Below are 27,934 nucleotides of genomic sequence, written 5' to 3' on the forward strand. Positions count from 1 at the left end.
AAGTATGTCCTTTTAAAAAATTACTTGAAGTGTGAAGTCCATTTATCCACAGTAAACTAAACATCAAAAATGTACTTATTGGCATCAGCATTTTTCAGCATTGTTGATAACATAACATTAAACCCCTAATATGTATCACAGAGCACATGGAATTGAGTAAACTGAATGATCTTAGGTTATGGATTACCAGTTTTCTTCACTTTTTTCTGTAAATATTCCTAAAAATTGTTAGTTTTATGATTCAATAACTCATACAATATGGCTTAGACTATAGTAAAGTTAAAGTTATATATAAATATATACCTCACAGAATATTAATGGGGAGGAGATGTTATGAGAACTAAAGTAACAGAAAAGCATTGCATGGAAATTGCAGGTAGGATGGTAAAGAAGATAGATATAAAAGATCTTTTTTCCCCTCTGATATCCTCAATAATACTGATACCAAACTAATGTGCTTTTCTAAGCAAAGGTTAAAGGGAATTCCTAGAATAAATGATATTTTATACCTCTTAACTTTATTTTCATTTATTTCTAGTAGAGTCAATAAATGAGCAAAAACTCAGTAAGGAAAAACCAGTAATTCAGAATTCCTGGTTAGTAACATTTATTACATCAAAAGGTGTTGAGCCATGCAAATTCTCATTTATCTATTCCCTGAGAGAGATAAAAGGGGAATCCCATTCATCATTTATGAAATATTGGCCATTTCTATTATTACTTGTTTCATATACCTCCAGAGTAAACAGCTTCACCATTATAATAGCAGTTATTTTTCTATGATTCTAGGAAAATAGTAAGAGAGCTATCATATCTAAGTTTTCTTTACATATTATATACTATACATTATGAAATGAGTACATTTTCATATTTAATATCCCACAAGTCTTGATTCATTATACAATTTTTACACTTACGTTAAGCTCTTACTTTTTCTTTTTTCAGTGTGACCTACAAAGACTAAAAAAGATTTAATACAATTGATGGTGACTTAGATTTGATGAAATATGGTAGGTTCCTATTTAAGAAAATATTTAATAGCGGTGGTTCTTTTGTGCCTTATTTGTTATTTTTAAAAAGTTATGCTATGAAAGGAAATTTCATCATGGAATGGAGCAACTTAATGATATGGGCACTATCTCTGCCAAAAATAATTTTCTGTTATAGTTTATCTGCTGTAATAACAATATAATCTTCTCCAAGTCATTCTTTCAATCAAATCAATTGATTTGATTTGATCTGACCCTTTGTTTTTTTTCTCTATATTCTCTATATTCCACATATAGGTGACACAATCTGGTATTTTTCTTGTCTTTCTGAATTTTCAAATAATAGTAATGTTTATTGCAGAGACTACCCTTCATGATTTATGAATTGGACTTTTACAACCATCTTACAAACTGAGAGTTCATATACTCATATGAAAACCAGAAAGCCATGACTTAGAAAGTGGACTAGAGGATTTGAATGGAAGATATCAAATTAAGTATTTCTATCAGCACATAACAACAACCTATGGGTCAGTACTATTTTAGAAAGTAAAGCAGATTAAAATGGCTCTTGATACCACAGAGATGACACTAACTATAAAATAATAATAATAATTGTCAAAAATACTTTCCCAATGCCTTCATATTGAGGCTGCTGTGTAAATATTTGTCAGAAAAAATAATATTTACTAGGAGGAGACAGGTATGTAGAGATAATTTGGAATAGCTCATATCTCAGCACAAAGTCTTGAATATACAAGTGGAACAAAACTAAGCTAACAAATATTTGAATTGACATCACCTTCCAAAACTATTCTGAACTTTTACCAGTAAAATTGAGTCTATGATATAAGTGCTTATAAGTTATGTCTATGAGTTTAGTAATCTTGATTTTTAAAAAGACATCACTGAATGAGATTGGCTAGAAAATTAGTTAACAGAGTAGACATTTTTAAATCAAGTCCAGTGTTGACAATATTGCCATATATGTGCTTACTTGTATTTTTTGTCAAGTAACCACCGTTTTCTAAACATATATTCATAATATATGAAAATATTATACAATTGAAACTAGGATTTCTTTCTGAAATAAAACCTTAAGATTTTTCTGCCTAAGTTTGAATTGTATCTGTTTAAAGTCAAATTAACATTTCATAGACTCTCTTCTCACATGGAAAAAATTATTTCCAAAACATTTGTTATGAAAGGCACAACATGAAGTAATGAAAAATAGATCTAGATTTTTTTGGCCAACGTGCTCCATATTAGCAACATAAGACCAAACTAAGCTGGTTTCCTAGATGTAAAATTATAGTAAAAATCTTTTCCAGGTCAGAATTCACAGGGCTGCGTGTAAAACAAATAAAAAAAGAAACCTGGAAGCATTTTGTAAAGTGTCAAACTAGAACAACAATATGAGTTATTATAATTATCATGCCTTTCGTAGACATCTGAAGAGAACAACATGTAACCTCATTTTTTACCTCTGGCTAGTTTTAGGATCTGCAAAGGTGGGACAGCCATCTCTAAATAAGCAAGATGACATTTTTACATATTTTTAATTGTAATAGAGGCTTGTCAAAGATTCCACACATTCTTTATTCTTCCTAAAACACAGATTCAGATTGACCCTATATATTACATACAATGATTCCAGAGCTCTAATTTGATTCTAACAAATCCAAATGTTCTATGATTTCTTGGTGATAGGAAATTGATGGAGAGAATTTGTTAGCTCTTTACAATCGAGTGTCCGCAGGCCAACAAAGAAATGTCCTGGGACGAGGTTGAGGACACAGATATTTTAATATCTTTTCTGCTTCCTTCAGTGAGAAATCATGAGCTCCTGGTAATAGGTAATCAATTTCTGTTATTGCATTTGGGACTGTGAGGGACAAAGATTCTTCTCCATTTTCTAAATGTCATAAGCAAACAAGCATGCTTTCTTAACTAATGGGCTTTAATAAGGAAACTTGTTCATCTTATATATTTTCTTTCCTTAGAAATACAGAATATAGAATGTGTTCTATAGACTACAGAATATAGATGTATTTTAAGAGAAGGAACATACAGATATTAGTGTATCTTAGAAGCAGCAAAGAATTATGTGAGTGGTTTGAAGTCCCAAGCAGGGACTTTTCCCAAGAGATTCCAATAATGCTAAGCTTCCCCTAATTTTTCCCTAAAAGAAATAGGGACTAATTAGAATGTCAGTCAGAAAATGGGATGATATCAAGATCCCTGAATGGGTCATAATCAAGGGGGCGGTAAACAGATTTTCTTATAATAGTCATGACTGAAAACATGTTTACTAGAGAAGAATAGTTCTATTCCCTGTATACCCCACCCTCTAATGTTTTATTTCTCCAGTAACAGCCTTCTTTATGATCACCAGTGCACCAGGAATGAAAATTCTCATTTTACCTTTATTCAATACATAAATTAACTCATCAATTCTCTACAGCTTAGAAATTGTCCTAGAAAATTGTTAAAATAGCCACTATAACTATTTGAGCCCATATTTACAACATTTCCTTTAAAATATATATTTCTGATATAATAATACAGCATATCACTGTGGTTTTCCTTCTGCTACTTAATAGACATCTTCTGACATGACAAGAATTTGGTTTCAGAAACATTGATTAGAGTATCATTTCTAGAAACGGTGAGCCTGATCTAAAAATTGATGCTTTAAAGAGAATGTGCCATTCTTCACTCATTCCATCTGACTCATAGGATTGTCACTATAGTTTAGTTCTGATCAAATCATTTCCAAGTAATTTATCTGTAAGCTAGGAATCATTTTTTTCTGAAGATTATTATAGTACACTAAGTAATTGTTGTAATGTAAATATTAGTAGAACCTTTGTCAGACATTTTAACAGCATTCCCTGAATGAGACTGGATGACTGTTTGAACCCACTCAAACATTATTTAGACCTTTCACAAAGCAGCTGAATGCTTAGCACTCTAGTGTCAGAAAAGACACTACAATATGTCTCTCATCTAGGTCAAGACAAATGTCAGGGTCAATGAAGGGTGAAACGTAGCAATGGAGATTTAAAATGAAGGGTTGGAGCAACAGGTGCTTGTCGTGATACATTGAGAGACAGGAGAGAATTGTTGTGAAGTACAGGAAACAGCAATGATACTGAGAGCAGACAAAAGGCAGGTTTCTCACTGCCCAAGACACGGATCTTACACACAAAGTAGTTTCCAAGGAGTATCAGAAGAGAGACTGAAGTATGGAGCACCTATTTTTTTTTTAAGATTTATCCACCTATACTTATAATAACTGGGGTTCAGGCCAGAGTGTGGGGGGTAAGAGGATTCCAGAGACAAAGTGGGGAACAGAACAGGCAGGTTGCCTGAAATAGACTGTTGAGGGGAGCAGCGGGTGAGTCAGGAAAGGTCTGCTGCCCCATATGTGTCACCTCCCTGGCCGAGGATTGAACTCATGCTGCAGTGGCTGTGGATAGCTTCACAGTCTAAGACTCATCCCGTTGCGCCACCAGGGAGGACCCTGGAGCATCTTCTTGTTTAAACAAGTCACTTTTCAAACACAATGTAATGAAGGAAACCAATCTGAATGTACATAAACTGGTGCTATAGTTTTGTCAGTGTATTGACACAAAGGGAAGCTAAAAGTAATACAATACGGAGAAAGATCACTAAGGTTTTCTGAGTGTCTTCAATGTGAAAGATGTACGGTTGACAAGCCCTCCACTTTATTTCTTTAATGTCTGTAACAACAATGCGAGATTAAGTTTTCATTCAGTTTAAAAGATGAAGAATCTGACTCAGACAGACGCATAGACTCTAAGTGTGAAGCTGGGATGTGAACAGAGAGAGAATTTTTAATTCTACCTCATTGCTCTTTGGCATGTGTTGAGTCAATTACTGGTGACCTGTCCTGTCCATTTAATATTAGGCAATCTATTTCACCATTAAAGAATCTTGCCAAAGGGGATTGAGAAATTTAAACATTAAAAGATACTGTGTTACTTCAATGTACTGTTTTAATTAATAGTCCATGAATGCTTAAAGGCAGACATTCAGAGGTAATGTTCAGATGTTAAATGTTCAAATGTTACATAATTCAGATGCTGTATCTCCTGGACTATCTTTATTTTCCTTATATTCTTCCAGAAATAAGTAATCATAATATAGCCTATACACTATTATTAAGGTTCCCCAAAATAATTTCAGCATTTTATTTTTTGATGAAATTTGTATTTGTCCATATCTCAAATAATAATCTTACTGAAATGATAAAGTACACATCCAAGCAATTAGAATATTCATAAAATATCAAATAAGAGCACTGATATATGAATATGCTAATCTGAAAATATGTAGATTATATGCCTATTTTTTTTAAACATCAGTGTATATTTCTATTGCCTCATTTTACCTACTCAAAAGAGATACTTTCATAATTAATAAAATGAACATGCAAGTATCTAATGAACTCTTAAAAGACCAATTTTCCATATAGAAAAATACTTCAAATAGCATGATACAGGATAAAATGATAAAGTATACAATGTTCAAAAATAAATATATTCATGTTTTTATTTGACATAATCAGGAAAATCATGAAGGAAACAATGTTTACTATGCAAGTTTTAACTGAATCATATTATTTTAGATTCTTAATTTTAGTCATTCAAATTTCTTGATCCATTCCATTTCCAAAATTCTTACTCCTACCATTATTTCTATGCAAGTAGCAATTTAGTTAAGGTCCTTCCCTTCAGTAAGAAAGCTATTTTGAAAGAAAAAAAAAGTAAAAGTGTTGATGAAAGAATCTATAAATTCTACACAATTTGTATTCACCCTCATGTCATCAGTTCTATAGCAATCATGTCCAAAATAGATAACACAATCAGCATTCCTTTCTTCATTCAAAATATCTCAATTTTAACTGAAATATCTGGCTAACCTTGAAATTACTTTTATCTTTAAATTATACATTTTATATCCATTTTAATAAACACATAATTTTAATAATGTAACATATTAATTTATTTTTATTTAAATATTTTAAGGCAATACCTCTGAAATATTTATTTTTCAATATCAAGAAATATTACCACTCAGTGGACTCAAAACCATGAAATCACCACATATTTTGATGCAAACTATATATTAGGTCTTATTAATTTTGATTGAATTAATAGCTTAAATTCCTTTATCTCACTGTGAGAAGGCACTTAATTACTAATTAGCACTGTTTGATTATAGACACACAAGGTAAAATTCATAATTAGAAACCTCATACCAAAAAGCCTCACACCACTATTTTATGAACTGTGAACTAGAAAAGTATCAGTGGAATTGTAAGGACCAGCCTGCAAAACAAATTACTACCAAGTGTTTTTGTAGCAAGATGATAACTTTAGAATATTAGTAATTACATATCTCCAGTCTTAGGGGAAACTTACTGATGATACTGAAGCATCCTGAGAAAGAAATGCTGATGGCATTTACTGAATAAAATAAATCAAAAGTGAATTAATAATTTTGATATATTTTACAAAAATGTGATTGTGCAAAACACTAGATTTGTGGAACTAGACATAATGGTTTGTATATTTACTGCACTCTAACAAGAATGAGAATAGTAGTGTTATTGCAGATATTTGATGATATGGTTCACTGTTCACCCAAGACTTCCAAACATAGTATTCTTAAACTTGCTTCCTATCTCAGTGTTCAGTCACTGAGCATTTCCTTAGAGCATGCTACTGTTCAGCTGAGATATAGTATAATATCTTTCAGTTTGCACATACAATATCTGTAAATAAATGTAGGGCATCATTTCTCATAAAATGAATAAACAGTACATGTTTAAAATGTTTATAATGTCTACCCTATGTAAATCTACTACAGTAATCACACACACAAGTGCATGTATGTCATTTATGCCGTATTGATAAAGAGTATCTTCCTTACCTGTCAAGTTCTTCAGTCCAAGTTCTTGAAGCCCAAAGTTTCCATCTTTTCTATAGTTTAAAAATATCGCCAAGGCATATCGATCCTCATAAAGTTTTGTCCCACGTATAATGCGTAAATTCTCCAGAGGCAGGTAACGAAACTGATTAAGTGCCACCAACACGTATCCTGTGACTTCTCGAATAGACTGAAAAGACATAAACAATTGTCTATGTTAAAAATTAAAGGTCCTTTATCAGTATACTTATATAGTTATTCAGATTAAAAATGAGTAATCTATGTTTTCAGCTTTTAATTTAATACATTAATTTCCACATCAAATTGTAAATAATTGTGCTGATAATACAAGATCACAAAGGGTTAGATTCTCATTAAAGTATGAGTTCTATTTTTTTCTAAGTCACAAATGTGCTTAATAAAATGATTTGTTCTTTTATGAGACATTTTTTCATACCTGAGATTTGAATATATTTAAAGGAATAAATATCTCATTGACAGACTAAAATGAGGTAAGAATACAAAACGCCATAAATCACACTTTATATAGAAAAGCAAATTGTTGAGCATCACAAATAAGACAAAGTTACATCAGTTTGTGCTAAATTGTTGTGTTATGTTACAGTTATCAAGAACAGTAGCCCTACACATCTCTGGAGAACACACATATAAACAACATATATTAAAGCCTGACTCCCACCCTTATTTTTCTGTTTATTGTTGAAATGTATTTGTCTATAATATTGAGTTAATTATTTGAAGGTTTATGAATTTTTTTCAGATTATTATGTTTTTACTATAAAAAAGAAGTTCCTTAGCATCCTTATTTGGTGAAAAGTTTATAGATATATTTTAAAGCAAAAATGTCACAAAAAAGTTATCACTGTCATCTAAATTTATAACATTTCAGGAAAAATAATATGGTTATAATGAGTTATGAACACATGCTAAAATATTAAGAACACAATGATTTGAAAGTGTTAGAATATTTAGTATTATTTTGGTGTTAATGTCATTTTTACAGTCCTTTGAATTTTACATGCTCCATCTTTTGTACTATCTTCTTCTATATCCATTCTTACTTCCTCAGGGATCTTAGTTACAATGCTGGTGACCTCCATAATTTTACTTTCAAACTCTCCTCTGAATTCCAGACTCGAATCCACTGCCTACTTAATGTCTTTGATTTGTTACCAAACAGACCTCTCAGATACACATGTCCCAAACTGAACACCTACCTTCCTCCCCACAGGCGCCCGGTATCCTTCCTCATTTCCTTTGAGGTCAAACTACCCTCCCTGTTATTCAGATCAAAATCTTGGAATTAAGCATAACACATTCTATGCATCCTATCTCTTCTATGTTTAAAATGATAAGAAATTCAACCACTTCCTATACCCTCTACAGAAAGCATCTCAGCTACCATCATTTCTCATGAAGATCACTAAAATATGTCTCCCGGTCTCAATTTTTGTCTCTTATGGTATATTCTCAGCTAAGGCTAGCTCTGATTATCTTTTAAAATCATAAACCAAGTCACTCAGAGTAATACACAAAGTTCTTTCAAAGATGATTCAAAATCTGTATTGCTATTGTCCAGTGTAGTAGCACAGTTATAGGCGACTGTTGAATAATGGAAAGGTAGCTAGTACAAATGGAGAGGTGTTTTAAGTATAAAATATATTGTGAACTCCAAAGAGAAAAAGCTGAAATGATAACAATTAAATTTATGGTTGTCATTATATTTCAATTGGATAGTGTTGCATTATAGGATCTGGCCATCAGGTTTTTTTTACAGACCTCTTTGTAGCTTTCCAACTTGCTCTATTTCAGTTCTGCTGATCTTTTGGCTTCTTTCAACGGCCAAGAGAGGTCCTTCTTTAAGGTACTCACTATACTCAAGGTTCCAGGTTTCTCTAATTCTTGTTATCTTTATTCTAATTTGCTCACTACTTTCAATTTTTTTGTTCAAGTATCTTTCTGTAGATTCCAACCTTGACTAAAATAATTAACACAGTAACCCTACTTTCCTTCCCTTGCTCTAATTTTTATTGTTCCAATAGTACTTTTAATATACTACATGGCTTATATATTTATTACATTTAATATTCATAATCTATGTTTTCCTTTCACAGAATATAAGTTTTAGAAGGCAAGTAATTTGATGTGTTCCATCCTGCATTCCATGTGCCCAGAAGAGTATCTCACAAGAGTAGACAGAACTGGGTAGAGAAAGTAGAGAAGGGGGTGCATGCTGGGGACCATCTCTTCATCGCACTATATTCCTGAGGAGTCTGGCATTCAAATAATTCAGCTGATCATGCAGGTGTTTATAAAGAGAGAACATATTTTATTTAATCATATTTGTTTGATTTATAATAAATAATTAGACATAAAATTATAGTGTTGTCCCAGGTCCCATAGTTCTCAGTGATGGATACTAATCACCTAGAAGAACAGAAGTCTGCTGGAGCAAAGGTGAAAATAAGGAGGCAAAGGACATTAAAAAAAAAAAAAAACTATTCATGTATTATATCAGATTGGAAACTCTGGGCTGCTAAGGGGCAGAATACTCGGAAATTTGGAATGAAGAGATGGATGCTTAGGGGGATAGAATATAGGAATTTAAGGTTAATAGTGGCATGCATTATTCATATACCACAATTTGTTTGAAATTGCACTTGCCTGAAATAGTGCAGTCCTGAGTCCTACATGCCCCTTTAACCACTGTTCCACTGGTTCAACTCTCAGGCCTTTGAGTTCTTTTTTTTTTTGTTTTTTTTTAAGATTTATTTATTTATTTATACAAGCACTGGGTATGGTCAGAAATGCGGGAGGGTGAAAGAATTCACCAGAGCCAGAGCAGGGAACAGAACAGGCAGAATGACGAAATACATTGCTGAGGGGAGCAGCGGGCGCGACAGGAGAGGTCTGTGCGCCATGTGGGACCCTCACCAGCTTCCAGGGATCGAACTGGCGCTGCAGAGTCTGCGGGCAGCTTCGCAGCCCAGCACTCCACCGCTGCGCCACAGGGGAGGCCCAGGCCTTTCAGTTCTTAAGAGTGAGATCAGAACCACTTTCTGATATCATTTGATCTAAAAATAAAATTTATTCATTTCTTATAAAAATAATTTATCCTCATTTTGTATATATAATCATTATCAAGTGCTCTGGTAACAATAATAGCACTAAGGCAAATGTTGGGGTTGGCAGATGTCTTATTCATCTTTTTGCTTGGATCATATCATAATATCAGTATCTTTTATTCATCCTAGTAGAGTCACCATTAGCGCCAACCCCACTTAGGAAGTGACTCTTCTTATTCAAAGTTGTAACAATTCACTGGCCTATCACAGAATGAAAGGATACATCAATGAGGGCATCAGGGAAAACATAGGTGAAACACACTCAAGTAAAAACAGAGATTTATAAACAAAGAAGCGAAGTCAGTAGCAATTTTGCAGTGTTGGCAGTTGGTTTGAGGGATAAACTCTTTCTAGTTATAAATTTATAAAGCTGTGCCACTTGGCCTGACCTTTGGACAACACATTAGCAGAGGCTACTATTAACCTGCAAAGAATAAATGTTCTACTTCAAGGACAGTGATAGCTATGAGCCAAGAATGGTGCTGAATATATAGGGAAGGATCAACTAAACATTGAAGATGAAATATCAGATGCCTTTAGCTGTAAGAGAAAGTAAAATATTACTAAGAAAACCTATGCATTTACATATTATCTAACATATTTTAATTATATTGAAAATTTATGTACTTTTCATTCCAAAGTATACACTAAATTATTTTTAGAAACACTTCTGTTATCTTCAAAGAAGGACCAGCTAAAAACAATTACTCTCTTGATGAAATTTTGGGACTATAGTAACTGGCTGTTGTAACTGAGATCTTCATGTTTATTATTATTTGTTCTGCTTATTATTCTCTTAAAATCATCTTGCAAAATATTATGAGGAACTTTTACATTAGTCTGACAAATAACCTTTTGCTATATGAACTTTAGAATTCATTTATAAGTTAATGTTGAAAGTGTATATGATCTACCCACTTTGAACAAGTGATAAAAAATAAGTAAGTGATAAAAAATTCACCTATGGTGACTTATTTTACGATATTGATGAAGATCCCATTCAATTCTGTCACACATCTTTTGTCATAGCCATAAAAATAATGTAAATAGTAGAAAACATGATTATGAATATAGTAAATCCTTTAACCCAAGATTTATTGCTTCAATCTTTTACGTCTAGAGGACCTTATGGTACTAAAGACTCTTTAAATAATTATAGAAGATAAACATAAAATTCTTGTATTTAAAAGCATCAAGTTGTGAATTGATTTTGGTTTCCTAAGTTTTCTGACATTCTTAATTACATTCTTTAAGGTATTCTAAAAAGATTCCTGTGAACAAATATCTTGAAACATCTCAATAGGAAACTCCACTGCAGATACTATGAGCTATGATGAGCACCGACTGCAAATAAAATTACAGGAAATAACTTAGTCATGGTAGGATAGCTTAATGCTGGAAAAGAGTCACAATGCTTATGAGAAAATATTGGGATATGACTAAAATAAGGGTAAAAAAGTCAAGAGATATCTAAAAGTGTCAAGTTTTATAGTATCTGATAAAGTTACACAACCAAGTAAATTAGTTATTGTTCCTATCCTTTCCACCACAGGAAGACTTTGAACACCACAACCTCTTTAATCATTTAAAAAACATTTTTATGAAAAGCAAAACAACTTTTGAACATAAGAACTTTGTATGGAAAGTGTGATAGTAAGACATAAGCTCAACTTCCATGCAAAGGTAGATGCAAAACCCAGCCTTTGTGCTTCCTCTCTTGGTGGTGTTGATCAAGTTGCTTACTTCACTTGAACCTCAGATCCGTCATCTTAAAAAAAAAGCTATGTCTATTATAAAGGTGTTCTGAGGATTAAAAATATAACAAAAGTATGTGGCAAAAAGATATCAGGTGTTTTCTGTTACAAACATTATGTCTCAGATAACAGCAAAGGCACATGAATTATCTGTGAACAATTTGAGTTGAAAATAAAAATAATTATAACATCATTGCAAAATAACCAGTTTTAAAGCTATTTGTTAGGTATTATGTACCATGTGTATGTCTTGTTCTTCAACTTTCAATTTATTGCTAAATTTCAGATTGGTTCCTTATACCTATTGCTATGTAGGCTATCCCCTGACATTGAGCAGATATGCAACAGTGGTTGTTGAATGGGGTGAACATGAAAAGTAAGAAGCAATGCTTAAGGTCTTTTTAGATATTATTTTCCATAAAAAATGATTTACAAACTTTCAGCTAATAAAAATGTTGTTTGAAGAATGCAATAATGATGAGTACCCAAAGACCACAGAGGTAAGGAGAAATCATCAGAACACACTGGCAGAAAGTAAGGCCTACGGTACAGGCTCAGTAAGTTTAGTCCAAGGAAAACCTGCCTATTTTGTCAACTGAAGAATAAACACCCACCTAAAGACGTATCTCTCTCCTTGTGGTGTAAGAAGCTACTGTCTAAAACAGATTGATTTCCATTGTCATTATATACTTCTACATTGTTCAAGGATTTAATATAATTGAAAATTATTAAAGCCCTAAATGCTTCAAAACTCTTCTACATAAGGGACAACTTGTAATGCTCATGACATTTGTGGTAGAAACCAAAAAATGGAACAATGAAAGAAATGTGGTCAAAATCTCATACCATAATAGCAATATACCTAGAAAAAAATACATGGATTTATCAAAAGAGATATTTTATAAACATTTCTCTATAAAACATTTCAGGAAAAAATTGTGACATGTGCATTTATAAACTTCCCAGGATTTTCAGTGGGTGTCATTCAAAGATTAGCATGCACTGCTTCACTGAGCTTTCCATTTACCTCCAGGTCATTCCAGAAAAATCAGTGTTTATTATTTTTAAATCTCCATTTTGTTTTACAACTCTCATATCAACTTTATTTTTGGTATTCAACACAGCTCCTTATTCTTTTGTTTTAGTTGATTTTCTCTAATTTGTTCCTTAATGATAATAGTGAATAGTTTCTTCAATGTCCTATCATCTATCTTAATATTTAAGTGATTAAGTACCTCATGATTTCTGAAAGTTAATCATTGTTAGGAATTTGATGTACATTAGAATATTTGATGTACATTTGATGTACATCAGTGTTAGGAATTTGATGTACATTAGAAACAATTATACATTCTTTTTTTTTTTTTAATAGAGGCATGTTTTATTTTTTTACTTATTTGTTTGTTTGTTTGTTTTGTTTATACATGCACTGGGTACAGTCAGAAGCGCGGGAGGGTGTGAGAATTCACCAGAGCCAGAGCGGGGAGCAGAGCAGGCAGAAGGACCGAAGTACACTGCTGAGGGGAGCAGCGGGCAGCAGGAGAGGTCTGCGCGCCATGTGGGACCCTCCTCTGGTGGCCGGGGAGCAGCTGGGGATCAAACTGGCGCCACAGAGGCCGCGGGCAGCTTTGCAACCCAGTGCTCAACCACTGCGCCACCGGGGAAGCCCAATTATACATTCTTGACTACATGTGTAAAACTCTTGTTTCTTATATATTTTCCTTCTCCAATTATGCACCAAATCCAGGTTTTTAAGGTATTTTATAATGTAAGCATCCATTTGAAAACTACCTACTTACTTTTTTAAAACGTTCTGTGCAAATCTAAATAGTTTTGACTTTTTAACTTCTACTCCTACTGTTTACTACAGTGGCTTATGCAGTCATACGTAATTAGATAAAAAACAAATAATACCAAAGATTCCATCAGTCAAAACATCCACAAATATAACAGTGATTACTTAGAATGAGTAAATTGATGTAAAAAAAAAACTATTACCACAGAGAAATCTATTACCACAGAGAAGACTAGGGAGCAGAGAAATTTGGGGAGGAAGTGGACACTCTATTGGCAATGACTATAGAATTTATATGTTCTCTGACAATGACAAATGTAGTAGCTAACTGTAACTTCTCTATCAGTAAGGCTTTACATTAGTTTTCCATAGCAATTAATTTCTGTCCCTGCACCTTTCTACAAGTCTGGGGATATCTAAAGTCATGAGCACTTTTAACCATGACAGAAAATTAAGAAATTTACCAGAAAAAAACAAGTAATGAGATTTAGCAAACTTTTCATATTCGTGCTGCAGGTAGAGATAGCAATTGGCTCACTGTATGTCTCATTCATTTGTGAAGCCTCCAAATGCAACAGTGTATTTGGTTTTGGAATCATGCTTTCCAGTTTCCCCACTTTCCTTAAAACACCAATGATTATGCCACTCTGGGAAGCAGAGATTCAAAGTCTGATCTAATTAGATTTAGGAAAATACAGTAATGTGAAATGTCATGTGCTGACTGTGGTAGAATTGAATTCATGCTCATTATACACAGCAGGGAAAAACACTCAAGGGGCCAAGACTCTGATCCAATTCTTCCCAGCAAAACTGCTAACTCTCAGATGATGCTACCAGTCAGTCTCTCAGGGAGTAGTGCTGCTAAATATCCACTTTCTAAGAATCTACAGGCCGTTCATTCATCACTGGCCACTTAGCCCGCTCTCAACCCATGACTTCCTAGCAGTGAATATCTGAGTTCCTCTGAAAAGAAAGGGTACTTAACTTATCTCTCTCAAAGTGATCATTTTTTTCTTTATCCTTGATATCTTTATGAGCTCACCAGACAGTCTTAATAGTCCTTCATGTCTATAGTTCCAATTGCTCCTTCATCTCCTGACCTTATCTCTGTTATATCCCTGTAGCACAAACTTGTTATACTGGAGTTAGGCTACACAAATTGAATTAAGAGCTTTTGTAGAGCCATTTACATACGTATACACCAATCTCAATTTAAAGTTTCTATATTAAAAAAAAAAATCCGTCCACACAATAATTTCATTGTCCATAGTTTAAAAATGTACTCTTCCCATATATTTATACTGGTAAGCTTACATTGTTAATTATAACTTCCAAAATGACATTGAGCATTCTTTTAAATCTATTTAAGATATAGTATTGAATTCATTATTTCCCATAAGATGTACACATGAAACTCCAATGATTTGGGGAATCAAATTTTAACTGAAATGAGACAGACAGCTTAAATACAAAGTAGTGAGAATATTTGGAGACCTATGATTATATTTGGGTGCTGGAATCTGTCAGGTTTTGATTTGAGTCTTGATGTCATTACTTACTGATCTTACATTAAATTACTTAACCTTAATTTCTCTTCTGAAAAACAGGACTGATCCTTACTAAATGCTTAAAAGTTGAAGATCTTCAAAAGATGATAAATTACCTCATATTATTATTGTTAGTGCAAATATTTGTGTAGTTAGTAACAGTAAATATACAAGCAAATATACACTTGATATTAAAATTGATTAAATAGTGGAGCTGTGTAATGTATAAAGGTTTGGGCTACAGATTACCTGTTATGGACTAAAATATGACTCCTCAAAATTCCAAATTCCAGTACCTTAGAATGTGACTGTACGTGTAGTTCGACATCTTAAAAGGTAATTTAATTAAAATGAGATCTTTCCGCTGACCTGAATGCAATTATGACAGATGTCCTTAAGAGGAAATTTCTCATGATGAGACAGAGACACAAGGAAAAGACGGTCATCTGCAGGCTCAAAAGGTCTCGGAAGAAACCAGCCCTACTGACATTTCAATCTTCAAGCATCCAGAACTGTGAGCAAATATAATTCTGTTTAAGTCAGCCAGTATGTAGAACTTTGACAAGCCTGTCTTAGCAAAATAATACATTGCCTGAGTTCACATTCTACCATTTAGCAGCATTATGTTGGGGAATCATTAATCAATTTTCCTCAGTTTTTTTTCATCTGTACATTAAGATCCCAAATTTCTTGGGATATTTTGAGAAGTTGCTGAGGAAAAAGTCTAGCTTATCACAGGTTCTCTGCATTAGTTGTTGCTTTTCTGAATCCAGAATCTTTATGCTTTTATAGTACATTGTCTCTGTTGCACAGCATATATAAAACTTTGTTTATTTCTAAGGAAATAGCTACATATCACCAAAGTTTAGATGAGAAAAATGCTTTATACCATTTCAATTTACAATTGACAGTGACAGTTTCATGTCTGAGGTCTTTTATAAATGTGATTTTTCTCCTCTCAAAATTTAAAGGAAGAACATGGACCTTCATGAAATGTATAACAACATCTGCCTCTTCTGAAAAACATATGGGAAACAATCTTTGAGGATTCAGAAGGTAGAGGTGACTGCTTCGTGACTAGTTTTTTGTTATTTTTAAATGAAAAGGGTGAGCAATTTCAGAATAGGAGAGTTAAAGCATCAAACTAGATTTGACAAGACTGCCAAGATACACTTTAATATCTGTCTAAATATTTATCTGTAAAAACAACACAAAAGGCTTAATTAATTTATAAAGAATAAATAGTTGATTGAGTCATCTCCTCCTGTGACAACAAGGTCAGATGTTACTCATGATTTTCTTAATATTCATTGCAAACAAATTCAGCAGGTATGTGTGTAGGCATCTGTGAGTACAATCAGGAGTACTCCTGATTACTACTGCTATAACAAGTTAAAATTAAGGGCCTGGAGTCCAGAAATTAGGATGTTTTTTCACATTTAAGCATCTTTATGTATGTCACAACTTTCTAAGTAGCTATTTTACTTCTAATTATATATTAATTCATATTTATATGTTGTTTCCTACATATGAGCCATTTGTATGTTTCATATCATCCCCTGGTCACATCAAACTGTTAAGTAGCACAATCTCTCATAAGTTAAACAATGTGCCCCAAATCACATAAACAAAAAAAGTGAATAATAATATCTTTCTTACTTGAAGCTCAAAAACACAATCATTTTGAGATATTTCATTCAAAAATTCATGATGATTACTCCTGATTGAATCAAATATTCATTGCAACCTGGTCTAAAATGTGACAAGAATAATATGTTCTTTCCAAGTTTTCTTAATGGCAAATATTAGTGAAGCCAAAACATCTCTTAAAAGTAACTTCAGCATGTCTTTGAGCATGCTAAAATTAAGTTATGTTAAAATATCAAAAAATAAATCTAAAAATTTTAAATGATATTTTTATATATGCTAAGAAACTAAAGGTTTTCAAATGGACTTGTAGAATCAAATGACATTCTGTACATGAATGCACAATGTAAATGTGGAAAAACAATGTGTTTGCTTTTGTTTTTGCTTCCTAGCTTAAAAGGGGTCATATTAAGTTATACTTGTATGTGTACTGTATGAAACTCAAAGTCCCCACATCTTCAGACAGATGTGGAGAGACATTAGTGTTGCTCTAAGTAATCACATGAAAGCCATATTCATGTCAACAATTCTACTGCTTCTCCAGAGGCTTACAGAGTGATTTTTGGGAATTGTTTGTAGTCAAATGATGTGTTAAACTATAATTGCATCTTTACTACTAGTCCCTGAGTTTCTATTTTTCTTCTTGGTTATAGTAGTTTCACTTCATTTTATTACTTGATTTTATCAAAATCTTATTCAACACTCACTAGAGTCACTATTACAAATAATAACAGTAACTGTAGGATCAGAACTTTCACTTGGCCTGTAAATGAATGTCTCAGGGTCTAGTAACTGCCTCTCTCCTCCAACTTCTGTTCCTCTACACACAGCCCAGGTCCCTGCATATCACCTCCAAAAATCAAAACAGAGGCAATCTCCCTGGCCACTCTTTTTTGCCTCCTTCTCTGCTCATAGCACCCCCACTTCTGTCCAAACCTCCTCATTCCATTCCTGCTTTCCTTCATCATTTTAATTTTTTTTAATTAATTAATTTATATATATTTACTTTTCTCTCTCTCTTTTATTTTTTTTTACAATGTTTGCTTTCTTTTCTCAGGTATAGTCCCCAAGAATTCCACCACAAGTTCAACCGTGCACCATCACCATAGTCCCTTGTGCTCTTCCCTCCCTCATTTTGATCCCTCTCTCTCCCCCTCCTCTCAGAATGTCTCTGATTTATAGTTGTTAATTTTTGTGTTGCTCTATTTATTGTTATTATTTTTACCCTGATGCCTTATTTGGTTCCCCTATATTCCTCCTATAAGTGAAACCAAATATATTTTACTTTTTTCTTCTAACTTATTTCACTGAGCATAATCCATTCTAGCTCCATCCATGTTGCTGTGAATGGCATTAGTTTATCTTTTTTGATTGCTGAATAGTATTCCACTGTGTATATAAACCACTGTATGGAGGTTCCTCAGACTACTAAAAATGGAGCTACCATATGACCAAGAAATTCCACTACTAGGGGTAGCTCCAAAGGACACAAAAACATTAATTCAAAAGAATATCTGTACCCTTTGTTTATGACAGCACTATTTAAAATAGGTAAGACTTGGAAATAGCCTTTCATCATTTTTAAAGTAGCAATCTCAAAGCACTACTTTTAGCTCCTTTTTTTTCTCACGTGCTCTTCCTTGATGTTCTAATCTCTCCTCCACTTTCACCTGTGAAAATACCATGGCACGTAGAAGTGCAGAGAGAATTGAGCACTATTGAGCACAAAGCATCTTCTCAACAGACTAAAATTTGCTTTCCCAAACTTAACATTTGCAAATTTGCATCACAATTTGTGTTTTTCTCAGCCTACTGCCTGAATAATTTAGAATTGCTTAAAAAATTGTGTATTTTTTTTCTAAAATACAAGAACATAAATACAAAATGGCAAAGTAAAAATATTTCATTTGGGCTACGTGAAAAACATGAATTCCATACAGCATTTTTTACTTTGTAGAGAAAACCGAGAGACAACACAACTAAGGCCACATCGCAAGTTGGCCATGAGCTTTGATTCTGACCTTGACCTTGTGACTGTCAGCCATGTCTGGAGACTAGCTTTTCCAACTGCCTGCTGGCAGGTCTCTGTAAGTCTCTCAGCAGCGTATCAGAATTAGTCCTCAGCAGAACTCATCTTTTACCTCTCTAAGTTTATTCCTCCATTGCCTTCCATCTTTTACTCTTGCTACCCAGACACCAAGCTTTATTTGTATCCTTCAACACCTATGGCCAAGTTACTGCTGAGCTTGATGGTTCTATTCTCACTATTTGACCTGTTATGGGAAAGCAGCCTTGCTGAACCCAAGTCCTCTCTCACCTGTTAGCTGTCCTAGTACACTGTGTTGTTTTTGTTTTTTTTAATTTTGTGGCATGCATACATACTATCTTATATCCATTCTTTCACACATTACATCTGTAAGCTGCTTTTTTGAAGGAGGGGATTTAATTACCTTTGAACCTCCAGTTTTCGTAAATGCAAGAACTATATAAGCAACTGAATGAATCAATCGATCAACAGATGAATGGATGAAATGGAGAAAAATGGAGAAAATAATCTTAATGTAAAATAACTGAATACTACCAGACCCACTGGGAATAAAAAGCAGGTCATTTGAATTTGGAGAGTTACTTCCTAGCTGAATGATCTGTGTCATATCACTTAGTTAAATCGGTGCTTTCTTTTTTTTTTTTTAAATAGAGGCATGTTTATTTATTTATTTGTTTGTTTGTTTTTTGTTTATGCATGCACTGGGTACAGTCAGAAGCGCGGGAGGGTGAGAGAATTCACCAGAGCCAGAGCGGGAAGCAGAGCAGGCAGAAGGACCGAAGTACACTGCTGAGGGGAGCAGCGGGCGGCAGGAGAGGTCTGCACGCCATGTGGGACCCTCCTCTGGTGGCCGGGGAGCAGCCGGGGATCAAACTGGCACCACAGAGGCCGCGGGCAGCATCGCAACCCAGCGCTCAACCGCTGCGCCACCGGGGAGGCCCTATCGGTGCTTTCTTAATCAAAATTTTTTTAAAAGATAATTTAAAAAATGTTATTTTTGTGTAATTTGGAATCACAAAGTTGCACCAAAAAGCAATTGATATAGTAGGTATTTAATAAGTACATACATTATTTTCTTTCCTCATATTCTCTCTGCTTTCAGTCTCTTTTATTCACCCACCCTGCCAGCCAGCTTGCCACCCAGCCAGCCACTAAATTATTTATTTCAAAAATGCTTATTACCCATCTATTATGCGAGAAACACTGTCTAGATCCTGGAGACTCAGTGGTGTACAAACAACACATGGTTTCCAACCTAAGGTGATTATTTCCTTCATCACTTCTAGTCTGATGCAATACCAAGATTGGCACAAATAAAATAAGAATCTTAGCCAGGACAAATATACAGTAATTTGAATGGTTTTATATAGCTTGGTTTAAGTGTAAATTAGTTAATTAGGAATTTTGCACATTAACTATGTCTTCATCTTGTATAATCTTACTCCATATTCTGTCACAAATTGCTCCTTCCATTCCTAAGAGTTTATTTTACTTTTGACATTTTTTTTTTTTAACCAAGAGATACACTTGTGTAATTGTATGTGTGTTTATGTGTGTGTGTTTTCTGAACTTTCAAATAAACCACTTTACCATCAAACATTTCCCACCCTTTTTTTTCTTTACTGGAATTTTACAGAGCAGAAATCATTAAAGTAGCTTCTAAGATAGTGCACTATCACATGCAAGGTACAAAGTGTATTGATTTTAAAATACTTTTTAAAATGTCATGCATTTTGCCATTTTGGTTTCATTCATTCAACAAACTGTATTTATAGTGTGTTTGTTAGAAGTTATGCTTTTTTTCTGAGGTTATTAAGTCCCTGGGGACCCAGTATCTAGCTTGTGTTTTTGAAATACACATTCTTGAAATACATTTTAATATAATTTTGTATTTTTTTCCAAATTACTTGTAGAAATTTCAGATAATGGGCATGGAGCAAAAAATATACAAGATGAATCCAAAACATCTCATTATACCAAATAGTAAAGACACTATTACAAATTGCTATTATCAGGTGAAAAGAGCTCAAAAGCTAATTGGAGTACAGCCTTCCTAGTCAAGAAAAGCACAATATGAATTTCAAAAAGATAAAAATTGCACATGATTGAGTACCATCAAATATATTTAAATCTATGAGTTTGTATTAATATTAAATAAAATTTATTAGTCATCTTGGATAATATCAGAAGCAATTCATTTTCATAAAAACATTAAAAATCAATCATTTTTCCTTTTTTTCCATATAAGTGCCCTAACTAATAAATAAGAAAAAGTTAATATTAGAGTATTGATAAATATTAATTTATTAATTATAACAAATATACCATTTAATGTAAGATGTTAACAATAGAGGAAACTGACTATAAGAATTCACTGTAATTTCTTCATAATTTTCCTCTGAACCTAAAACTTTTCTAAAATATAAAATTTATTTTAAAGTTAGAGCAGCATCATTCTGAAATACTTTCTGAGGTAATAATCCCACATACTCAGCATCAATGGCTGGTCATTACAAATGACAATATAATTATTGGAAAAATTGATGGAAGACAATTCTCCATGGCAGTTCTGCATGTCTTGTGTCAATTTTTGCACAGTACTGTGCCTTCAGAATGTTTGCAAAGCAAACAACATTAGAATATGATAGTTTTTCTTTCCAAAGCAAAGGTCAAATTTGTCACAGTCACCTTGAGAACTTTGAGGTTTTGAAGCTCAAAACTCCTCAACTCTGAGACGTGTGCATTTTGTATACAGGATCCACCTAGGCCCAGTTCCCAGTCACCCACATGGGAACTGACCATGGACAAGGGGATCAATGTAAACATGAAGTTCATGCTAAATGCTGTGCTACAGAATGTCATAGCTTCTGTCAACACAAATGCCAGGCTAACTTATTAGTTGGCAATTAAACAAAAACTTAAGAACTTTGACAGTTCCGCGCCTTCAGCTGAACAAACACACCGCTACCTCAGGTTTTACTAACAGTATGGAGCATGGATATCATAATGTCTCTGGATCCAAGTGCCAATTTCTCAGCAGTACAGGAAACAGAGAAACACTTGATTCTATCACATGTAAGCAAGCAACAAAACTCAGGCTCCGGACACTTCTAAAAAATGCCCCAGACTTGGCTGTCTGCAGCATTTGCAGCACGGGTTCAATCCCAGCTGGCCGGGGAGAAAGTCACATGGCCTAGCAGACCTCTCCTGTCTCACCCTCTGCTCCCCTCAGCAGTGTATTTCGTCAGTCTGCCTGTTCTGTTCCCAGCTCTGTCTCTGGCAAATCCTCTCACCCTCCCACGCATCTGGCCTGTACCCTGGTTCTTGTATAAATAAATGAATCTTAAAAAAAAAAAAAATGCCCCAGACTTGAATAGATAAACTACAGGGGAGGAAGGAAGAGAAATCTGCAACTCAAAGTCTTAAGCAAAAGATTTACAAGAACAAATTATACCGCCTAGGGATGTGGCCTCTGGTGATAATAAAACCATAAAGAAACACAAAAAAGCGCTTTCTAAAAAAGTAAGGGTGGTAGTCACTCTTGTAGAGAAAGGGTTTGAGATTAGAATAGAGCACATAGTTGAATTTCTGAGAGGCTATTTACTTTTTTTGAAATTTTGTATATGTGTGTTATATTTGCAATACAAAGGTTATAAAAAGAGATTATATCAAATTATATAAAAGAGATTAAGCAGAAATTATATAAAAGAGATTATAAAAAGAGAATAAGCAGAAAGAACAGTGAAGCACAGGCAGGTGCCCCTTCATATATATCTGCCTCTTACCATTTGATATCTGAAATTTAACGATCAACAATGTCAGATTTTATGATATTTTTTTTCTGCTTTCAAATACTTTCTATTCAAACTAAGAACTGCATGAGTTAGTAAGGTACACCTGTAGAAGCTAGACAGAGAGATGAACATGTTTTCTAACAATGTGCCTGGAGAGAGCACGGTGTGTTCCAAGGTCTAATATCCCTGAATGGAAAACAGGCCAGCACTGGGGCCACATTGGAAAAAGGTAATGTAGGAATTCAGATTATTATTGTTCAGAGAATGGGGATTTAATAGCACCAAATACAAATAAATTAAACTGTGATTTGCTTGGTAACTGCCCGATCGCAGTGTAAAAGTAGGGGTTGGGTTATGAGAGACCACTAGAGAGAGAAAAGTCAGAAAATTCTTGCCAGGCAAGAGATGATGAAAGGAGGGAGTAGAGAATTCAAAGTTGAGAATCAAGTCATCTTTCTAACATGGGGTAACAAATATGTTAAATGACTTACTGAGCATGGAATTATGGAAGAAACAGAAAATGACTGCAGCTTTTAACAAGGGGGGCTTGTTATATGGGGCTGTACTTATCTGCAATAAAAAACAAATTTGTATAGAGAAATTTCCCAAATATGACATGAATTTTTGCTTATCTGAATTTGATTTAATATTTATTTTGCACAAGTTTTTAAACTACATTATTGTCTGTATGTCTTTTAAATAGTAAGCACCTGTCTGATATAGTTTTCCTTGCCTTTAATGTTTTCAGCTTAAAAATACATTATTATAGCCCTTGTGACTTCACATATATTTGGGTTATCAATTTATATTTTATTCTTTACATAGATATAAAACAGTGGTTCTAACCTGGAGGCAATTGATCAACAGGAGACGTGGAGTTGTCTGGAAACATAGCTGTTACACTTTGAAGGGATGGCTACTATTGGCATGTGGTGGGTAGAGATTTTGGATGATATCAAATATCACACATGAAGAAGACAGCTTTTGCTGGCCACAAGAATAAATTTTCATTTCCAAAATGTCAATAATACTAAGGTTGAGATATCTTGATAAAGACAATCTAAGGCAACCATGTAATTGCACTGCTTATGGAGTTGCCAAGTTTTTTTTTTTTTTTCTATGAAGGAGTGAAAATGAATAGTTTCTGTTAATGTACCATTAATTAGCAAGATCCATAAAACACATTTTCATTATGAATTTAAATTAATATTCTTATGTTAATAAATATTTTTAAGCTAAACATATCATTATGTACATCTAAAAACAAAAGCAGGGGGTAAAATGTGTTAAGTATAGACTGACGGATTTTTATATGAATGGTAAATAGATAGATAAAATCACCTTTTATGATGATGAATACAAAAATTAGTGTTCTTTTTCACTCTGTAACATAATTTTGCAGTACCAAAGCTTTTACAAAGTTGTTTTTTTTTTTTCTTCATTTGCTGTACGCTTGCCCAATGCCACCCAGGGATATAAGGCTAAGATGCATATTTATAAACAAATTTATAGGAAAACCAAGTTAATCCTTTCCTTAATAAACAGATTCTCCTCTCTCTCAGTAGGTATGTTTTGCTAGTAAAATAATACATTTTATACTCTCCGTGCTGCATTGGTAACCAAACTAATCTATAATAATAATAATAAATATCTTCTTGATAGGAACAAATGAAAAAAAATGAAGTCTCCTCCTAACTTCTCACATGTGCAGTAGACAAATGTTTGTGATCATCTTTTTAGTTATTCTAATTTGTTACATTCCCTTAAAGCAACCAACAAAAATAGATGGTGTTTCTCTCTCCTGAGTCAACTTCACCATGTTCTTCATGGGGTGGGATTTATTAATCACAACAGGCTTCACCAGTATTTGACAAAACAACACTGGATTATACTCCCTAGGGTAGTTACTCAGTTCATGATATGATCATTAGCACCAGAGACATCAATATCTTTCTCATCTCCTGGAGAAAGAATGTGAATATTGAGTGATTCTCATTCTAATCACTATTTCCATGGTGTTCATCAACATCATTACAGTAGTAGCATTTTATATGCACATTGCAGCTTACAAAGCTCTTCAGTATAAATATTATGTTTATTCTTCTATTGGCAACTTCTGAAACAATTCACAAAGTTTCGACAGATCTTTCTCAGAATTATGTCAAACTATAAAATATGTCAAGGCTTTAAGCTCATGAACTACAAGAGTCTTATAAAGGAACTGATATTGATAAAATTATGACATAAGTGATATTTGATCTAATACTGTTAAATTATACCAATGAAAAAACATTTCACCTCCCTTTCCTAGAGTTTGCTCTTTTAATCCTACTAATTTCCGAAAGCAAGTCCCAATATTAATATCTAATGCAATCTCTATTAGCTACTACATGGATATAAAACTTACAAATAATTCCTACTAAAGCCTATTTAACTGACACTGTTATTTCAAATCCTTTTTTGGAAAGCATTAGTGTACAAAAAAGAGATAAAACAAATTAGGTCATAGGGATTAAGTTTCTGCCAGAGAATGCATTCCTACTGCTCAAATTAATTTCTGTTGCTGTTATTCACATGCTACAATTATTATTATTACACTTATCACTATTACTACTACTCTTATAACTGAAAATTTTTTTACAAACACCTACAATTAGCTGACACTGCTGGATGATTTATATGGAATATCAAATTTGATTATCATTATCTCCAACCTGCTTTTCTTCGAAAAATATGTCTAATTTGACTTATTCAATAATAATACATTTCCTCTACATATACTGTCTCCAATTTTGTATTGCTGACTACCTATTTTTTTAATTAGTTGCTCCTGCATTATCACAGAATAATTTATTGACTTCCACATGCTATAAAAGAGGAGAAGACAATCAAGAGGAATATATAAAAAATTTTGTACATTAAGCATTCTATTGAAAATATTATGGTTTTTGATATTAGAACAATATTCTCACTATTTTATCAATAAAAACTACAGATGTTAGAGTGATGTTACCACTACCCTTATAATATTAAATATATATATATAGATCTTATTTGAAAAAGGAAAAAAGTAACCATTTAGATCATTGAAAATAAATTTAATAACTCATAAATGTAAATGATCAATATAATTCATGTTGCTATCACCTTACTAAATTGCCATAAATATACAAATAAGACTTCTTTAAAAACATCTGAAATCACTCTAAATGTGAATGGATTGAACTCATCAATCAAAAGGCAAGGGTGCTATAAAGTTGGATCAGAAAAAAATTCTGATTTTTTGTTATCTCCAGGAGATCCATCAGAACTTCAAAGATAAACATAGGCTTAAAGTAAATGGTTGGGAAACATCCTACAAACATATGGGATCAAACTAAAAATCAACAACAAAAAAAAATCTGGAGAAACCTGTAATGTTTGGAGCCCAAGCAACTACTGAATCACTATTGGTTTCATGAGGAAATCAAAGAAGTTAAAAAATACCTGGAGATAAATGTAAATGAAGATATGACATACAAAAACCTATGGAATACAGTAGAGGTTAAGAGGGAATTACATAGCAACACAGAACTCCATCAAGAAATAAAAATGAACTCAAACAATAACATTTCACCTTAAGGGACTAGAAAAAGAAGAACAAAATAAACCATAAGTCATTAGAAAGAGGAAATGACAAAAATAATAGTGGAAATAATTGACAAGGAAGTAAAATAGACAGTTTAAAAGATCAATTAATCAAAAAATGGTTTAGGAAATAATAATAAAAAAAATAGACAAACTTCTAGCTAGACTAAGAAAAGGAGGAAGAAAACCAATAAATAGAATAAGAAATGGTGAAGTTACAACAGACACATCAGAAACGCCTGCATCCTAAGAAATTACTATGAATGTCTCTATACTAACAGGTTGAAAATGTGAAATAAATGGACAAATTCTTAGGAGCATATGATCATCCAAGATGTAATCCAAGAATGAAACAGAAAACCTGAACAGAAAAATTATGAGCAAGAGTATTGAAACAGTAATCAAAGGTCTCCTATAAAACAAAAGCCGAGGGTCAGATGGTTTTACTAGTGAGTTTGACCAAACTTTCATGAGGAACCAATATCTATCATTCTCAAACTCTTCCATAAAATACACAGAAGAAAACATTAGCAAAACATTTGATGTAGTGATGTCATTGGGGACTCAACTTAGTTTGACTATATCAAACTAAAAAGCTTCTGTACAGCAAAGCAAACTATAATGAAAACAGAAAGACACCCTACTGAAAATATCTGTATGCCATACATCTCACTAGAAGCTAATATCCAAGGTCTACAAAGACAACTTAGTAAAAACAAAATATAACAAAAGCTAATAAAAAATGGGCAGAAGAGCTAAATACACACTTTCCCAAAAAAAACACACAGGTGGCCAACAGGTGCATGAAAAAATGTCCACTATCACTTACCATCAAGGAAATGTAAATCAAAACTACAATGAGATACTACCTCATTGGCATATGAAAATGACAAGTTCAGCTATGTATTATTTTCTCATGAATCAGAACATTTTATCTCATTAATTTATTCATTAGTTTAAAATGGTCAGGTTGTCATTATATGTACCATATATTATTTTATTTCCTGGATCCAATAATGTGCTAAGATATCTTAAAGCTTATCTTCTGGAATATGTAAACCTTTTTTCTGTAGTGACCCTATATAAAACAATCAAAGGGCAAGAGTGCTATGAGGTTGGATCAGGGTTTGATAAAGTATTAATTTTTATTGAAATTGCATTTAGGAGACATAATAATAACATCACTTTACATTAATTATGCATTTAAAATTTTATCCTCTAAAGGGCATGTACATTTACTTACATACTAAAGTAATAGGGTAAAGGTATCACACTGTTTTAAAAATTAATTTTCTTGTCTTTTTCCTTCAAACTGAATGCTTTTCATTTTTTTCTGTCTCACAAAGCTGTGGTTCCAAACTCCTTTGGGCATCATTGGTTTTTCATAATTTACAGCACATGTTTCAATGAAAACACTGTCAAGTTTTAACTACAAAGGATTTGGGGCAAAGATGATGAAAACAGTTTTTCTGGTACTTGATTCTTGAGCATTATTTCAAGAATCAATCCTCTAGTTTTCCATTTACAATGAGGAATATTAAGAACTTAAGGTTTAATACAAATTTTACTCAGGGTAAAAACTGTCATGTGAAAGATGAGGACATTTTTATGAAACAGAGTGGAATATGAA

At 33.2% G+C, this 27,934-nt stretch overlaps 1 protein-coding gene across 3 annotated transcripts in view; it reads right to left on the reverse strand.

Moving 5' to 3' along the window:
* The window catches only part of LOC119255187 (receptor tyrosine-protein kinase erbB-4), a 964,561-nt gene that overhangs the window by 444,064 nt on the left and 492,563 nt on the right, over window positions 1-27,934 (reverse strand). For all 3 annotated transcript variants that reach the window (XM_054700043.1, XM_054700042.1, XM_054700041.1), the window contains exon 3: window positions 6,951-7,137. In XM_054700043.1, the coding sequence (XP_054556018.1) occupies window positions 6,951-7,137 (187 nt within the window). The remainder of the gene's footprint in view (window positions 1-6,950; window positions 7,138-27,934) is intronic.

The sequence above is a fragment of the Talpa occidentalis genome, unplaced genomic scaffold (assembly GCF_014898055.3).
Source record: "Talpa occidentalis isolate TD23 unplaced genomic scaffold, MPIMG_talOcc4v2.1 talOcc4.3, whole genome shotgun sequence".
NCBI lineage: Eukaryota > Metazoa > Chordata > Mammalia > Eulipotyphla > Talpidae > Talpa > Talpa occidentalis.